We start from the raw sequence: 15,274 nt of genomic DNA, 5'->3' as shown, positions 1-15,274 counted from the left end.
TTCAGACAAAAATTAAGGAGAGTGAGACAAAGAGAGTCGCGCGGAAGGAATAGAGGCAAGTGAGACAAAAGATGGTCGTAGAGAAATGAGAGAATTTAAAAGGATATAGCTGAAAAGAGAATATTAATAATTGACAAAATAGATACATAAGTCTTCGATTAAAAATGTCTAAAAAAATTTAAAACCGAACCCGATTTAAATATGAAATCGTTGGGTAAATTTTTTATAAAATTAATTGCTAAAATATTCAAAATGATGTCTTTAAATAATCTACAAAATTATAAATTTTTTTGTTTGAAAAAATATTTTACCGTGGCCATGGATTCTATATTTGAGAATGTGTTTTATTCTTAGTGTACACCTTCTTATTCTTACCAGAAAACCCAAATAAATGTAGAGCGTTAATGTAGCCACCATAATAGAGGAGACAATCTAGTTGGAATGTCCGTGAGATTAGAATAGTCATAATTGGACATTCATTCAACTAAGTGCGGCCATCTCGGTTATAACAAGGGTTAACACCAGAAAGTGGCCACATGACCACTCTAGTGTTTTTTTTTTTTAAAAAAAAAATAATAAATTAGCTTATATCCGTGCAAAAATTAAGCATATATTTTTGTTAAATATTTGTTTTAAAAATAAAAAAGATAATTTGAAAAATATTTTTTATATTTTTATTAATATATTTATTTTTAGTAAAAAATTATAACTGAATACCGAATAATATCCGGTATGAAAAGAATCATAGACTACTAGAAATGCACGTGTCAAAGTCCACGTATATACGAAAAGAAAAGCGAATCGCCATCGGCCTACCTCGCAAGGAAGATAACCACAACATTTCAGACTACTCCAGCTACGTAGCATCGCTCGCAATATACAGACAAATCACCTTAACGTCAAACTCCACTCTCCCACCATCTACATTGCCCCTTCTCTCTCTCTCTCTCTCTGTGTCTCCATCCCCGAACTCCCATTTTTTCAAATCAGAACCCTAACAATCTCTCGCTCGTTCGCTTGCTCTCTTTCTAGAACGTTATAGCTGTAGATCTCACTATCGAAACAGTGACCGATCCTCACTCTGCTAAGCAGCTCGAAGCTCCGATCGTCACCATGGGTAATCTTATCGTATACATGAATTCGATCCTTCTTTTTCTTTGTATTTTGATGGTTTGGATTTTTGCCTGATGGCAAAAGTTCAGGTTGTTTTCAAATCCGTGATTGGTTTTCATTTCAATCGCAAAGTTTCGGTTACTTTCGAATCTGCTTTTGTTGTTTTCGTTTTGATGTGCTTGGTGGATCACAGCTAGTGAGAACCCGTTCAAGAGCATATTGAAGACGCTCGAGAAACCAGACGGTGGTGAATTCGGCAAGTACTACAGCTTGCCAGCTCTCAACGATCCTAGAATCGGTTAGTAGTTGTGATTTTCTACTGGTTTCTACTTGGTTGCTTAGAAAATTGGCGCGGAATGTAAGCATAAGAAAGAAAAACCAAAATATTTTGTTTTGTGGTATTCTTAGGCCAAATTGATCCATTGGACTCTTGACTTTAATAGAAGCTTTTGTTTTCTCGGTTCTCAACAATGAAATAGGAGAAGAGTTTTGTAAAGTTCTTAACGTTGATCAAAGATTGGAGTTGATTGTTTAATTCCTCGTGCAGAGTAGATCAATTAGAAATGATTACGTTAATATGTAACTTTACTAGATGTTATTGATGATATAGAACTGCTCAAAATAGCGTGATAAAACTCATAAGTTTTATTGATTTTTGTGTAAACATCATATATTTAACAACTTATGAGATAACGAGTCTTAATCTTTGTTTACTCTTAATTGGTTGTGTTGGTATGATTTTCTTTTTCTTCTTTAAGGAATGTTTTTTCATGCAGAATTTTAGGATTTTGATGGTGGGATTGATGTTTGTGTTGCAGATAAGCTTCCTTACTCTATTAAGATACTTCTTGAATCGGCGATCCGTAACTGTGATGAGTTTCAGGTTAAGAGTAAGGATGTTGAGAAGATCATTGATTGGGAGAACACCTCTCCCAAACAGGTGGAAATTCCATTCAAGCCTGCCAGAGTGCTTCTGCAGGTGAGCTACTGAGTAGATGTTCAATCTTCTTGTGTGAGATTTTCTGAAATGTTATCCATGGAAGGTTAAAATCATTGTGATATGTAACTCTTGTTCTCAGGATTTCACTGGGGTACCTGCTGTTGTTGATCTTGCTTGTATGCGAGATGCTATGAACAAGCTTGGTGGAGATTCTAATAAAATTAACCCTTTGGTAAGTTGACCCATGGATAGATTCAGATCGGCATTCCTAGTTCTCTGTTTGTTTACCATTTCCTTTTTTCTTTTTGTTATTGCTTATCCAAAAAAAATTGTTTTTATTTTTTTCTTTTTCTTTTTTCACTTTAATGCTCATGGAAATGCTAATGTGAATTTCATAAATGCAGGTTCCTGTTGATCTTGTCATTGATCACTCAGTTCAGGTTGATGTGGCAAGATCAGAAAATGCAGTGCAGGCAAATATGGAATTTGAATTCCGGCGCAACAAAGAAAGGTTTGGTTTTCTCAAATGGGGATCAAATGCATTCCATAATATGCTCGTAGTTCCTCCTGGATCAGGGATAGTTCATCAGGTAATTGCATCATTTAAGAAGTGCATTTTGTCCCTTTTTACAAAAAATAAAAAATAAAAAATTTATGCCTTCTTTTGTGATTAGTGATCTCTTAGGTTTGTGAAGACCAGTTTGGTTTGGTCCCTTTCTGCAGTTCAACTTACCTCTATGAATGAGGTGTCTGATGTTGATTTACAGGTCAATCTAGAATACCTTGGCAGAGTTGTCTTCAACACAAATGGCATGCTTTACCCTGATAGTGTTGTTGGAACAGATTCACATACGACTATGATAGATGGATTGGGTGTTGCTGGATGGGGAGTTGGTGGGATAGAAGCAGAAGCTGCAATGCTTGGCCAGGTAAAACTGTTTGCTTATGGAATGCTGTATCTATTGGGATTCGAGAATGGAATGTTTCTTTAATCCAGTACTTAACTGACACAAATGCATTACTTGCTGCAATACTCTTGTAGATTATTGACATTTTCATTGCCTATATTGAAATAATTCATGAGTATACATGTCTATTTACAAATATGCTCCTTGACTTTTGTTTTAACTGCACTACTTCCGAAGTTTCTTGTCAATATTACTTTTTGTTTTTGTTTTTAGAAGTGTTTCTTCTCCAAAAATGCTTATTTTTCTTTTTCATTTGTATGCAGCCCATGAGCATGGTTCTGCCTGGTGTGGTGGGGTTTAAATTATTAGGAAAACTGAGAGATGGTGTGACAGCTACTGACCTGGTTTTGACAGCAACTCAAATGCTAAGGAAGCATGGAGTAGTTGGCAAGTTTGTGGAATTCTATGGTAAATCCATCAATACAATCATGTTAATCTGTTATTTTAACATTTTTGGTAGTCATTGTGGTCTTTTTTCCTAATCTATCTAACATTAGATGTTGGTCTTTACTCTGTTAAACAGGGGAAGGCATGAGTGAATTGTCATTAGCAGACCGTGCCACTATTGCCAACATGTCTCCTGAGTATGGTGCAACCATGGGCTTCTTTCCTGTTGATCATGTCACTCTGCAATATCTGAAGCTAACTGGCAGAACTGATGACACTGTAAGCCATTGTTTTATCATTTTAATTGTTTTATTTTTCAACATACTTATCAAAAAAAAAAGAAATTGTTTTATTTTTCAACATAAACTGACTTGTAATTTTCATGCAGATTGCTATGATAGAGTCCTATTTACGAGCTAATAAGATGTTTGTGGACTACACTGAGGCAAGTTATGCATACATCTTACTTAGATGCTACATTCATGCAATGTAAATGATGATATGGATTCTGACTGTTAATTTGCTTCCTGAACTCAGCCCCAAGTCGAGAGAGCTTACTCCTCTTATTTAGAGCTTCAGCTTGAAGATGTCGAACCTTGTGTATCTGGTCCAAAGAGGTACATTTTTCAAAATATGTTTTGGCTGTCAGTCACACTCTTGATATGAACTCTTTTATTTTCAATCTTCCATGATGTGCCTCTCAGAATCAGATTCTCTGCAGGCCACATGATCGAGTTCCTCTGAAAGAGATGAAAGTGGATTGGCATGCATGCCTGGATAATAAAGTTGGTTTTAAGGTGAGATTTTCAAACTTTTTGCAAATTGTGGTTAATTGTCTGGGTTGCTTGAGAACCATACAGCTGCCTGTGCATGGCTGCATGGGACCACTCAAAATGTTATTCCAGAATACTGTTCTGGCACAGCCAAACATTGCGTAGGGAGAGTAAAAATTATAACATTAGAAACAAATATCATTCAGCATTGACGGAAGCTTAAAAATTATCCATATTATGTCCATTGCTTCAAAAGCTTATATATTAAGGTTGCAAAAAGCATATAAGAGAAAGATGAGAAAATGAGTGGGACCAACAGTAACTTGATGATGAATATCATGAAAACAATAGCAGTTTACTAATGAGCGGTTCAGGATATCACTTCCATATTAGGCTGGGTCATCATGGAATGCTCTGACTTTTGCCTCAAAATGGTTTGTCATGTTTCTAGACTTGTTGCAAACAATTTTGAAAATTAGGACAGTTTTCCTCCAAATTGGGCTAGAGGAACTTCTTTCAATCTAGTCTATAAAATTGCCATGTGTTCCATGAACATGTGAAATGCACGTGATTTTTTAATAATATTAACCGAGTTGGAAGAAATTCTATTAAAAAAGTATGTGCTTCTCACATGCTATTAAAAAAACATGTGCTTCTTACCTGCTAAGGGATATATGGCAATTTTATATACCGAGTTGGAGGAAAATTTCCTAACCTAGTTTGAAGGAAAACTTCATCCTTAACATTGTGATGTGTAAGGGAAAAGCAGCAGGAGAGGGCTTGATCCATCCACCAACCCTAAAAAGTTGTGATTCATTCTCTACTTTTCAATTTCACTGCACAACCCATACTGATGTTGTCAATGATTTCTTTCCTCAGTGTCGTACTTTTGACTTTGTGCTTGCTTCTATGTGCGTGTGTGCTTTCATTTCTCTCTTATTCCTGCTGTCTGTGATGAATTAGGTATTTGTATGTGCACTTATTTGAGTGAGTTACCCACACGACTGATTCTAAAAGTTCATGACTGGTGATTAATATAGCAGCCATCACTCAATCCCCCCTCCCTTTCTTTGTGCTTATCTATCGTTCATGGTATAACAGGGTTTTGCTGTACCAAAGGAATCTCAGAATAAGGTTGCAGAGTTCACATTTCACGGGACCCCAGTGCAGCTTAGGCATGGGGATGTTGTTATAGCTGCAATCACTAGTTGCACAAATACCTCAAATCCTAGTGTAATGCTTGGAGCTGCACTGGTTGCGAAGAAAGCCTGTGAACTTGGATTGGAGGTTAGATGTCTATGCTTCATTTTTTTTTTCTATACTAATTGTTCTGATAAGTGATAAGCAAAGAAAGTATGCAATCTCCAATAAGAAGATCAGTCTCTAGAGATACCATGATGCTGCAGTTATTAAGTTTTGTGCTAGATGAATTGTATTAGGAAGCACTTGTGTTGGACAGTCTAAGCTATGCTAAAAGAAGCCATACATCTATTTGGACTACCATGTGACTAATGATTTTGGTTGAAATATTTGGTTTTGTCTGTTTTGTTGTTCTATCTTATACATGGAGTTTTGCATTTAAGATAATTTTGAGAAATTGTTGTAGGAAACGTGATGATTATTTAAGTGTTGTAATTATCAATTGTTTTGAACTTGTATATGGGGATATATCTTTTATCAGGTGAAGCCATGGATTAAGACCAGTCTTGCTCCGGGTTCTGGTGTTGTAACCAAATACTTGCAAACGAGGTACTTTTTGGGGATTTAAAATACCGTATTCAGAATACATGAACACACGTATGCATAATTCCTGAGTCATGTTGTGTCTGCAGTGGCTTGCAGAAGTACTTGAATCACCTAGGGTTTAATATAGTTGGGTATGGTTGCACAACCTGCATTGGGAATTCAGGAGATCTTGATGAGGCTGTGGCATCAGCAATTACAGAAAATGGTAGATACTTTCTTTTACTTGGTGCTTGTTTGGATGCCATTCATGAGAGTTTTCAGAGTTACGAAGTTTCTGATCTTGTGCATATTTCCAGATATTGTGGCTGCAGCTGTATTGTCTGGAAATAGGAATTTTGAGGGCCGTGTGCATCCCTTAACAAGGGCCAATTATCTTGCTTCTCCTCCGCTTGTGGTTGCCTATGCTCTTGCTGGGACGGTATGTTGCTTTTATCATTGCAAACCCGTGCACTTGGGAAGTATATCTCTCATTTGGGGACACTTGTGCAGGTAGATATCGACTTTGAAACAGAACCAATTGGGTTGGGGAAAGATGGAAAGAAGATATTTTTCAGGGACATTTGGCCATCAAATGAAGAAGTAGCAAATGTGAGCTGCTCAACCTGCTTAAGTATGACTTTTTTCATTCAGATTAAAGGTTTTAAACATTCTCATTTTTCTTCTTTTTTGCTCTTTCTTTAGGTTGTGCAGTCAAGTGTGCTGCCTGATATGTTTAGGGCTACGTATGAAGCAATCACCAAGGGAAATCCGATGTGGAATCAATTATCTGTACCTTCTGGCACTCTCTATGCCTGGGACCCAACATCAACTTACATACATGATCCCCCCTATTTTAAAGATATGAGCATGTCTCCTCCAGGCCTTCATGGAGTGAAGAATGCTTACTGCTTGCTGAACTTTGGTGATAGCATTACAACTGATCACATCTCTCCAGCTGGTAGCATCCACAAAGACAGTCCTGCAGCCAGATACCTTCTGGAACGTGGGGTTGAGAGGAGAGACTTCAACTCTTATGGAAGTCGGCGTGGTAATGATGAGGTTATGGCAAGGGGCACTTTTGCCAATATTCGCATTGTCAACAAACTATTGCAAGGAGAAGTTGGACCAAAAACCATTCATATTCCCACTGGCGAGAAACTATCTGTGTTTGATGCTGCCATGGTAATTTCCTCTGAACTCACTTTTGACATGGGGTCATTAGTAAGGATTTATTAATTTCTGATGCATGGATTAATATACTGAACAAGCATAAAACGATTAAAATCCTTTACGGTTGCCCTATTTATGCTTCAGTGGTGAGTCCATCCAAACTGGCGTAGATTTTGATATAGGTTAATCCGTTATGATATACCGGTTGATCACAGACTCCTAGGTTAACAAGTGATGTTTCTTTTAAGGATGATCCGGTTCATTGTATACTGTTTTGCTTCATCATGTATTTCTGATTGTTAGCTCCGTATGTTTGTAAAAGCTTTGCTGGTCGAGTCTTTACATGTTGAAGTCCATAAACATATGCATTGGTTCTTTGATTCCTTTTATTAACAGAAATACAAGAGTGAGGGGCATGATACAATTATTTTGGCTGGTGCTGAGTATGGGAGTGGAAGTTCTCGCGATTGGGCTGCCAAGGGGCCAATGCTACTGGTACACCTTTGAAAGCATTTCAGTCCATTCAATTTCCAGTTTGTTTTTGGGCTTTTGTGTAATGACTTCAAATGGTAATTGGTTCCAGGGTGTGAAAGCAGTCATAGCAAAGAGCTTTGAGCGTATTCATCGCAGTAATTTGGTGGGCATGGGTATCATTCCACTATGTTTTAAGGCCGGGGAGGATGCCGAGACTCTCGGGTTGACTGGCCATGAACTATACAACATCGAGCTTCCAAGCAGTGTGAATGAAATTAGACCCGGTCAAGATATCACAGTGGTGACAAACAAGGGCAAAACATTCACATGTACACTTAGATTTGACACAGAGGTAACGGATCAGACTCAGGCTTCTCTCCATTTAATCCGCCTTATCCATGTTAAATGCCGGTTCTACATAAAATTTTGGTTACTTACAATGCAGGTGGAACTGGCTTATTTCGATCACGGAGGCATTTTACAATACGTCATCCGGAACTTGATCAATGCAAAACATTGAAGCAGGCAAGCAGCCAAGTAAATTAGCAAGGCAGCTTGTCTATTTCCAATTGTTTTGCTGTCGAAATAATCCACGTGAGTTGGGAAACACAGAACATTGTTTCAGTTTTGGAGCACAACCCAGCTATCTTATGAATAAACGGATGGAACTGGTGGATATAGTGGAAATATCCAAGTGCTTGACATGATTGTGTCATTTCCGATACAAAACTCTCTTAAGTAGTACTAAGCCAGTGTTCCGTCTTCATCATCTTCCATTTATTTACAGTTGGATTGCACGTAGAAAGACTCGTAATACCACTTTATTTAGTTTGATGGATTCAGGATGCCAATTTTTTTTTTTTTTTTTCAACCACTTGTATGAATCCCTCATAGTCTGTTGCTGCAATGCATAATGCATTACCCACCATTGTCTTCAACTGATTTCGATCATCACAGATTCACAGTACCCCAAGTCAATCTTTTCGTCAAAAGCACGTTTCTCTATGCAAAATCCCATCTGATTTTAATGTTTATTATATTTAAAATAATTTAGTCCTTAAAAGAGAGAGAAAAAAAGAGAAAATATACTTTAGCTTTCCAAATTATCATCTGTGATATGGATGTTCACATATTACTGCATGTCAAATTAGACATTTTAACATTTTTGTCTCCAAAATAGCTTTGGTTATTAAGAAATAACATTTCGAAAGGTTAAAATTATTAAAAATAAAATAAAATAAAATATAAAAAACACTGCAAACACTAGAAAGGGGTAGCCCTTTCATATATTAGCCCCATTTAATTTTATTTTTCCAAATGAATATTTTATGTATTTTTTAATTTATTTTTTAAAACTTCAAAAATATTTAAAAATATATATAAAAGTGTCTAATATGGAAGATGTTGATGTTACTTTTTAAAGCAAAATGGGTGATAATGGCGAATTTAAACCTGGCTGGCCCTGTCTTAGTTGGCTCAGGCTCGCCACCCAAGAAGCAGAGAGCATAGGAACAAGGCAATTGTAGTTAATGGATTCTTCTTTGCGGCTAGCACTGGAGTAACCACGGGGCACTCCATACAGAGCAAGCAAATATTAGGGATGGGCGCCATACAAGGGCCTCAATTCTCGCTAGGAGGCCGTCGAACCAAGGATATAGGGAAGTTGGGGCTACCCCATTCCTAGAGGCCTATAGTAGCACCGACATATTTTTTCTTTCTAGGCTACCTCATGTTTGACCTGATTTGATTAGTTGTCATTACGGAACTCCTTCAACTACTTGTCATTGCATCCAAGGTTTGTGCCATGATGTGTCTGATGCTGCACCATCTCTCCAAACCACCCCATTCAAAATAGAAACCAGTTACATTACATATCTTCTCCACCAATTCATGCCCCTCTTGGGACACTATAAATTCTTTCAAACAGCACTCAAACAATCATCTTGCAATTTTAATTTTAACTGCCGCTCCAAAGATAGATTAGGGTAGGATCAAATGTACCAGAGAAGGGTGAAAGAAAGTATCAATTTGTTAGATATTATCTTTTTGGCTTAATAGGGCAAATTCCTTATCATCAAATTTCCTAAACCTTTCCATGAGATTTAAATACAAATACAAACTTTCATTTTTTTTTATTAGGTTGGTGGTCATAAACAGAAAGGGCTCTCAAACAAAAATGTGAGCAAAGGAGTGGTGGTAGAAGGTTACATATGAATTTATGAAATGAAGGAATCGAGCTCCGTGTAGACGGTTACATATTGAGACTTTAAGCCCTGTTGCGGTGGAGCTCTGAATGAGACTTATATAGAGTATAACAATGAGATGAGAACTCATTCAAACCTGCCCAACAAGACCATCATCAACTTTAAATGTACAAAACAGGTATTCAATGAAGCATAAAAATAATGTAATCTGGACTGAGCAATTTCAAGTTCAAGAATGTAACACCAACAATATTAAAAATGAGAAATAAATTAAAAAAGGGGATGGTTAGTTCAACTGAGACTTAAGTGGGTCCTGCTTCTGAGCCTTTCTTTCCTATTCAGTTTTAACAGTGCCGTTTCTCCCTCTTCTCACTTCCCCAATGTTGTGTAGAAAAAGAAATCTCAAGACTTTGTCCCACATTGACCAAGGAATGGGAGCAGAGTGTGCTCTTAAGCACTATTAGGTCCTCTTTCGGTCAACAATTGTCTGAATGGAGTACCTTAGTCAATCCTGCTTCAGAGCTTCTGCTATTTAGTTCTAAGTCTAACAATGTTGTTCGTCAAGATTGCAGCTCTCACATTGCACATCAAAGAGCCATTTCATAGTCAGAATTTAATGTTGTTTCATCTAAGAGCATAAATAATGCCATATCATTTAAATTTTTTGAATGGCATGCCAACATATTTATTACATGGAATCATTTACATTGTTAAATACAACAACACTAAATCTTAACTATTAAATGACCCATCTCCATTTATTTTGGCATATTTAAAACAAGAAATCAATCCAATAGTCTCCAGCATCAAAACTACTCCACCAATGTTTGAAATGATATCAAATGCATTGCTAAAAAGTTTTCCAGTTCCCCAGATTTAACTATCCTCTCATTTGCTTCAAAAAGGTCCAAAGGATCAGAAACTGCAGACTAGGCCTCTCAGTGTATACAACGCGGGCTTCTAGAGGAATCAAAAGGCTTCGATATATTTTATTGAAGAGCATGCAGACTAGATCAATATTCGTTCCTGTTAGTTCAGTTGCAGCATTACTGATAATTCTGAGTTATAAAAAGAAAAAAATAGAGTTTTCTTGGTTATCTAAATACAGCTTTTCCTGCCAAATTCTTATGGTCTCAACACCAATTCTGGCTAGAAGTTCTGTGGTTTGTGGAATCCATATTTGTAAAATTGTAACCATCACCATTCTTAAAACCAGCCAACCATTCTCAAATATAATGTTTTGTTTTCCATTTTGGGAAGAAATTGGCGGAAATTGTAGCTAAACATAATAAAGTAATGTATTTCGTAGACTGCCATACAACTCGGATGACGAGGTAGTAGAAATCAGGATTTGAAAAAAAAAAAAAAAGATTGATTTTTCACTTTCACATTATTCTAGTGTGGCAGTCTTTATAGTAGTCTACTAATAAGCATTACTCAACAAGATAATAGGATATTCTAATAAATGGTGTCAACAACTTATATGCTTTATTTAATGTCAACATATCTCCAAATGGATGTAGCACTCAATATCTTGTTATTTTCCAAAATATGCTTGTGTCAAAACAAATCATGGAAATTCATATGTACATCAACTCTAACAACCACTTATTTGCTAATTGAAAATGAACACATTAATGATTTCATAGTCATCTATTCTAGGTATACACAATTACCTTTCACGCAGTAGCTCAAACTTTGTAGTCATTTACACGTATCCATTTAGTAGCTGACCACTTGTTCCCCTTAATCACGGCGCAACCACCTGAATAAAACATAAGAATTGAACTCATCATTAATATATGATGCCTCGCATAATGTGAATAATGAACTCTAAAAGGATTCAATTAAAAAGACGTTGTTTAGGAAATGCAGCAGCACACACAAGGGACATGCCACTCTTTCAATAATGAGGGTATATGGGTCTGGAAATGACTGGAAACTGAACTAGCTGCTTTCAAGTTTCAACATCTTAACGATTAACAATGATAACTAACCATGCAAACTTGATGGATCTAGAGTGGCATCAGGCTTCATGCTCCAGAAAAGCAGAGCATCACCAGTCTTTGGTTTCACAGAAAGTCCTTTCTTTCCACAATCAGATAGCTCATTCCACCAAGGCACAGAGCTGATATTCCCCTTGGCGGCAGGAAAGACTGTCTCGCCCCCTTCTTCGACATCTGAGCTGTACCATTATAGAAGAGGAAACTTAACTGAAAGAGAATATTTGGGCCTCCAACAAATGCATGAGTCAATAGAATTTAGAAGGCAAAATGTTATGTCACTCACAGATACATAAGAACTGTAGCCATGCGCTGACCCCCATTTTTAGTGTTGAACTCATCAAGGAAGTAGTCAAAGTGAGGCTCATATTTTTGTCCAACTTCATAGTGGAGCACTTGCAGTCCTTCCCCGTTCTCTGTTTATGAACAGCTTATAAATTATACAACAACAAATAATAGATACCACCAAAAGTCACACTTTGTTTCTTCTATTCCCTCGTTCTTCCAAAGAATTAATCAAGGATGAAGATTAACAGGCAACAATTGTGAGCATATGAACTTTCCTTCATTTCCAAAGAGGGACTTCTCAAATCCATTTCCAACTTTATCGTCTTCAGATGGAAATATATAAAAGAATAATAATAAATAACTATTCCCAAATTTCTTCCTATCCAGGAGAAAAATCAAAAGCTAAATTTCTTCCGTGGAAAATGGTAATGCTAAGAGACAAATAATGAGAAAAATCAAATTACTGGATCTTGGCACCACCGGACAACAAACCATAATGAAAGAAGATATGTGCTTAAAAAATTACTCTGGATTTACACAAACATGAAACTGAAACTTCCATTTTGATCAAGAAAAACATAAAGAAGCATAGGAGACCAAAAACTACATACCCACAGGTAGAAAGGTGAAATCAGCAATCTTCTTCTCAATGTTTCTAATAATTTTATCACGTCCTCTTGCCAGAAATGTTCCAGAGCTTGTACGGACCCTGCGTATGAAGGTAATTAAAGGAATGAAGAGAAGGCAAAGAAAACTTCCATCTTTGAGATTAAACAAAGATGGCACGAGAAAAGAGTTGAAAGAATTGCACACCTGCTATCTTTACTTTTTCCAGTTTCACTATCAACAACTGTTGACTTGTGCATGTGAGGCTTCGCAAGACTAATTAGATAGTCACATTCCTCCTTGGTCTGCCCAAATAGTTAACCATATTCAGTATTTGCCAAACTTTAGGTTACACCAGATCAAACTTATCTAACAGAAAATGCAAATCAAGAGTATTTGCCAAACTTTAGGTTACACCAGATCAAACTTATCTAACAGAAAATGCAAATCAGGAATATTCTAAGACCCCATCCAACATAATAAAGCTCAGACTCCAACAAGAATGTGTTTTCTGGTTATTCATATTAAATCAAATCACGATATGGCATCACTCAAAGTAATCCTTTAGTCTAAATTGTTGACCACCCTATCATTCAATTGTTCACTCGCACCCTATCTGGTTAAAAGCCTACGTATTTGAACTTGAATTAAAGTTAAACTTAAGAGAAGAAAAAATACTAATTTTTTTAATTGTACAACAAATTTTTTTAACATCTTATTATTATTATAGTATAGGATTGCACTTATAAAAAATTTTAGTATATGATAGCTGTTTGATTTTTTATATTATTCATGAAAATTATCAATAAAAATAACTATGTCGGATGAAATGGTTGTTGCTATCTGTTGAAGTATTGTTAGTTTCTTCATTCTTGTTCCAAGATCGAAGTGCCATTTATACAAATATGAATCCCCTAAAAGTCAAACCTATGTTTTCTTAATAATAGAGATAAATTCATATTCTCATTAACCTAAATTCATATTCTGATCAAACCATCAATGATTTCAAACAAATAGAAACAAATTATTACTCCTGGAAAACCTATACTATAGGAAAGACCCATAGTTTCACCAAAGGATGTTTATTTCGTCCAAAATCTTCCTCTTCTTCCTCAAGGGCTATGCATATTGTTCAGAGACAATTTTCACCTTTGCTTATACCGAATTTCACATATAAATCCGAAGATTAAATAGGTAAGACCCATTTTTAGTTGCCATTTTTTTACCGCACTTCTAAAATATGATTTTCTTTCTTTTTCTGTCTCGGTATATTAAGCAGATATTGCCAGCGAAGATCGCATAGTTGAATTAATTTCAGGTCACATGAAAATGCAAATCCTACTTTGGTATAATTAAGAGAAACTAAACAACATTAACAGTAACACATTTATCAACATAAATGGCCTAATTCATCTTATTTATTGAACAGCAAAAAATTAAGCAACATTTGGAAGCTCCGCAAGAATTTAAAAAGAAGAACGATAAAACAAAAAAACTCACCAAGAAATTGTGGTAAACAAAAGCTCTAGGCTCCCACGAGATCAGCTCCACCCATTGCTCCGCTCTCCCCTCATCTGCATCACTTCTACCAAACAAAAACCAAACAAATCACAATAATTCACCAAAATCAAAGCGAAAAAGAATCGAAATCCAAAAAACACATACCTATGCATTGTATTATGCACAATGGAGCTGAGATCGTTGGCCTTGGGCGAATTGCCACCGGAACTGCTGGGAATCGAGAGGATTCCGAGCGCGAGGAGGATGAGGATGACGAAGGTGAACATGATGAGCATGGTGAGGACCAGCGTCGAGGACGAAGACTTTCGAGCCGGTAAGCGCGAGTACCTCGGCTTCGCCATTGTTGTGGAGCTCCGATAATTCAATCCAATCGAATCAAATCAAATCGAAAACCCTAGAGATCAGTCGAGGAGAAGAAGAAGAGCAAGCAAGATCTGAAGCTGTGAAAAATAAACGAGCTCTACGCGCTTTTGTTTCTAGTATCAGCACTGAAAACGAGCTCTATGTCTGACTTTGTGAGAGAGATAACGAGAGTAGAAATTTCTACGTGATTTTTAAATCCTTTTTAATGGAATCAATTAACAAAACATATCAGAAAATCACATGTATTTTTTTGTTAAAATAGACGGATTTGATGGACGTTTCGTAAGCTGGATAAATATATTTCATCTAATCTATAAGAACATTTTATCCTTTCTTTTTTTTACAAGCAAGTTATTTTTAAATTTATTAATTTTTATTTTTTAATTGTAGAATAAATTAAGGAAAAAATTTAAAGATGTTTTATATTGAAATAATAAAATATAAATTAATTAATTAAAACAAAAATAAGATTTTCAAAATTATCCTAAAAGAATCTAAGAGTTTCAATCTAAATTATAGAAATAATTTTCCTTTTGTCTTATCATTTTTATAATTGTATCTGTGGTGTTTGTTACATTTACTATATTTCTCTTTAAGATTGTATGTTTTGCACTTAACTATTTCCTTTATTGATTAAAAAATAAAAACCAATTTCCTTTTCTATTATTTATGTATTTTAACATTCTTAGACTATTCCCATTGAGCTATTTAAATTTGGCTTTTCTTTAAATTTTTTTAA

The 15,274-nt window shown here is 35.9% G+C and overlaps 2 protein-coding genes across 3 annotated transcripts; one reads left to right on the top strand and one right to left on the bottom strand.

Moving 5' to 3' along the window:
* The first annotated feature begins 811 nt into the window (after positions 1 to 811).
* LOC132170981 (aconitate hydratase 1) lies at positions 812 to 8,388 on the top strand. Its single transcript, XM_059582156.1, has 20 exons — positions 812 to 1,117; positions 1,307 to 1,411; positions 1,932 to 2,092; positions 2,193 to 2,285; positions 2,458 to 2,643; positions 2,821 to 2,982; positions 3,285 to 3,429; positions 3,545 to 3,687; positions 3,797 to 3,853; positions 3,946 to 4,025; positions 4,130 to 4,205; positions 5,283 to 5,468; positions 5,863 to 5,930; positions 6,014 to 6,132; positions 6,224 to 6,345; positions 6,417 to 6,515; positions 6,609 to 7,088; positions 7,473 to 7,571; positions 7,660 to 7,902; positions 7,996 to 8,388. Exons 1-20 carry the CDS (start codon positions 1,114 to 1,116, stop codon positions 8,068 to 8,070), a joined length of 2,703 nt encoding a protein of 900 aa, XP_059438139.1. The 5' UTR covers positions 812 to 1,113; the 3' UTR covers positions 8,071 to 8,388.
* A 1,263-nt stretch (positions 8,389 to 9,651) lies between these two features.
* On the bottom strand, positions 9,652 to 14,684 carry LOC132172069 (probable prolyl 4-hydroxylase 10). 2 transcript variants are annotated; one of them, XM_059583503.1, is made up of 8 exons: positions 14,317 to 14,684; positions 14,152 to 14,233; positions 12,859 to 12,956; positions 12,657 to 12,754; positions 12,044 to 12,173; positions 11,752 to 11,939; positions 11,431 to 11,519; positions 9,652 to 9,890 (listed from the first exon to the last, which is right to left on the bottom strand). In XM_059583503.1, exons 1-7 carry the CDS (start codon positions 14,511 to 14,513, stop codon positions 11,446 to 11,448), a joined length of 867 nt encoding a protein of 288 aa, XP_059439486.1. In that variant the 5' UTR covers positions 14,514 to 14,684; the 3' UTR covers positions 9,652 to 9,890; positions 11,431 to 11,445. The 2 variants fall into 2 exon arrangements, with proteins under 2 accessions (XP_059439486.1, XP_059439485.1); XM_059583502.1 differs by having other exon boundaries at positions 14,152 to 14,236; positions 14,317 to 14,683.
* Positions 14,685 to 15,274: the final 590 nt, after the last annotated feature.

Source organism: Corylus avellana, chromosome ca2 (genome assembly GCF_901000735.1).
Source record: "Corylus avellana chromosome ca2, CavTom2PMs-1.0".
Classification (NCBI taxonomy): domain Eukaryota; kingdom Viridiplantae; phylum Streptophyta; class Magnoliopsida; order Fagales; family Betulaceae; genus Corylus; species Corylus avellana.
This window is presented reverse-complemented; position numbering and strand designations above follow the sequence as displayed.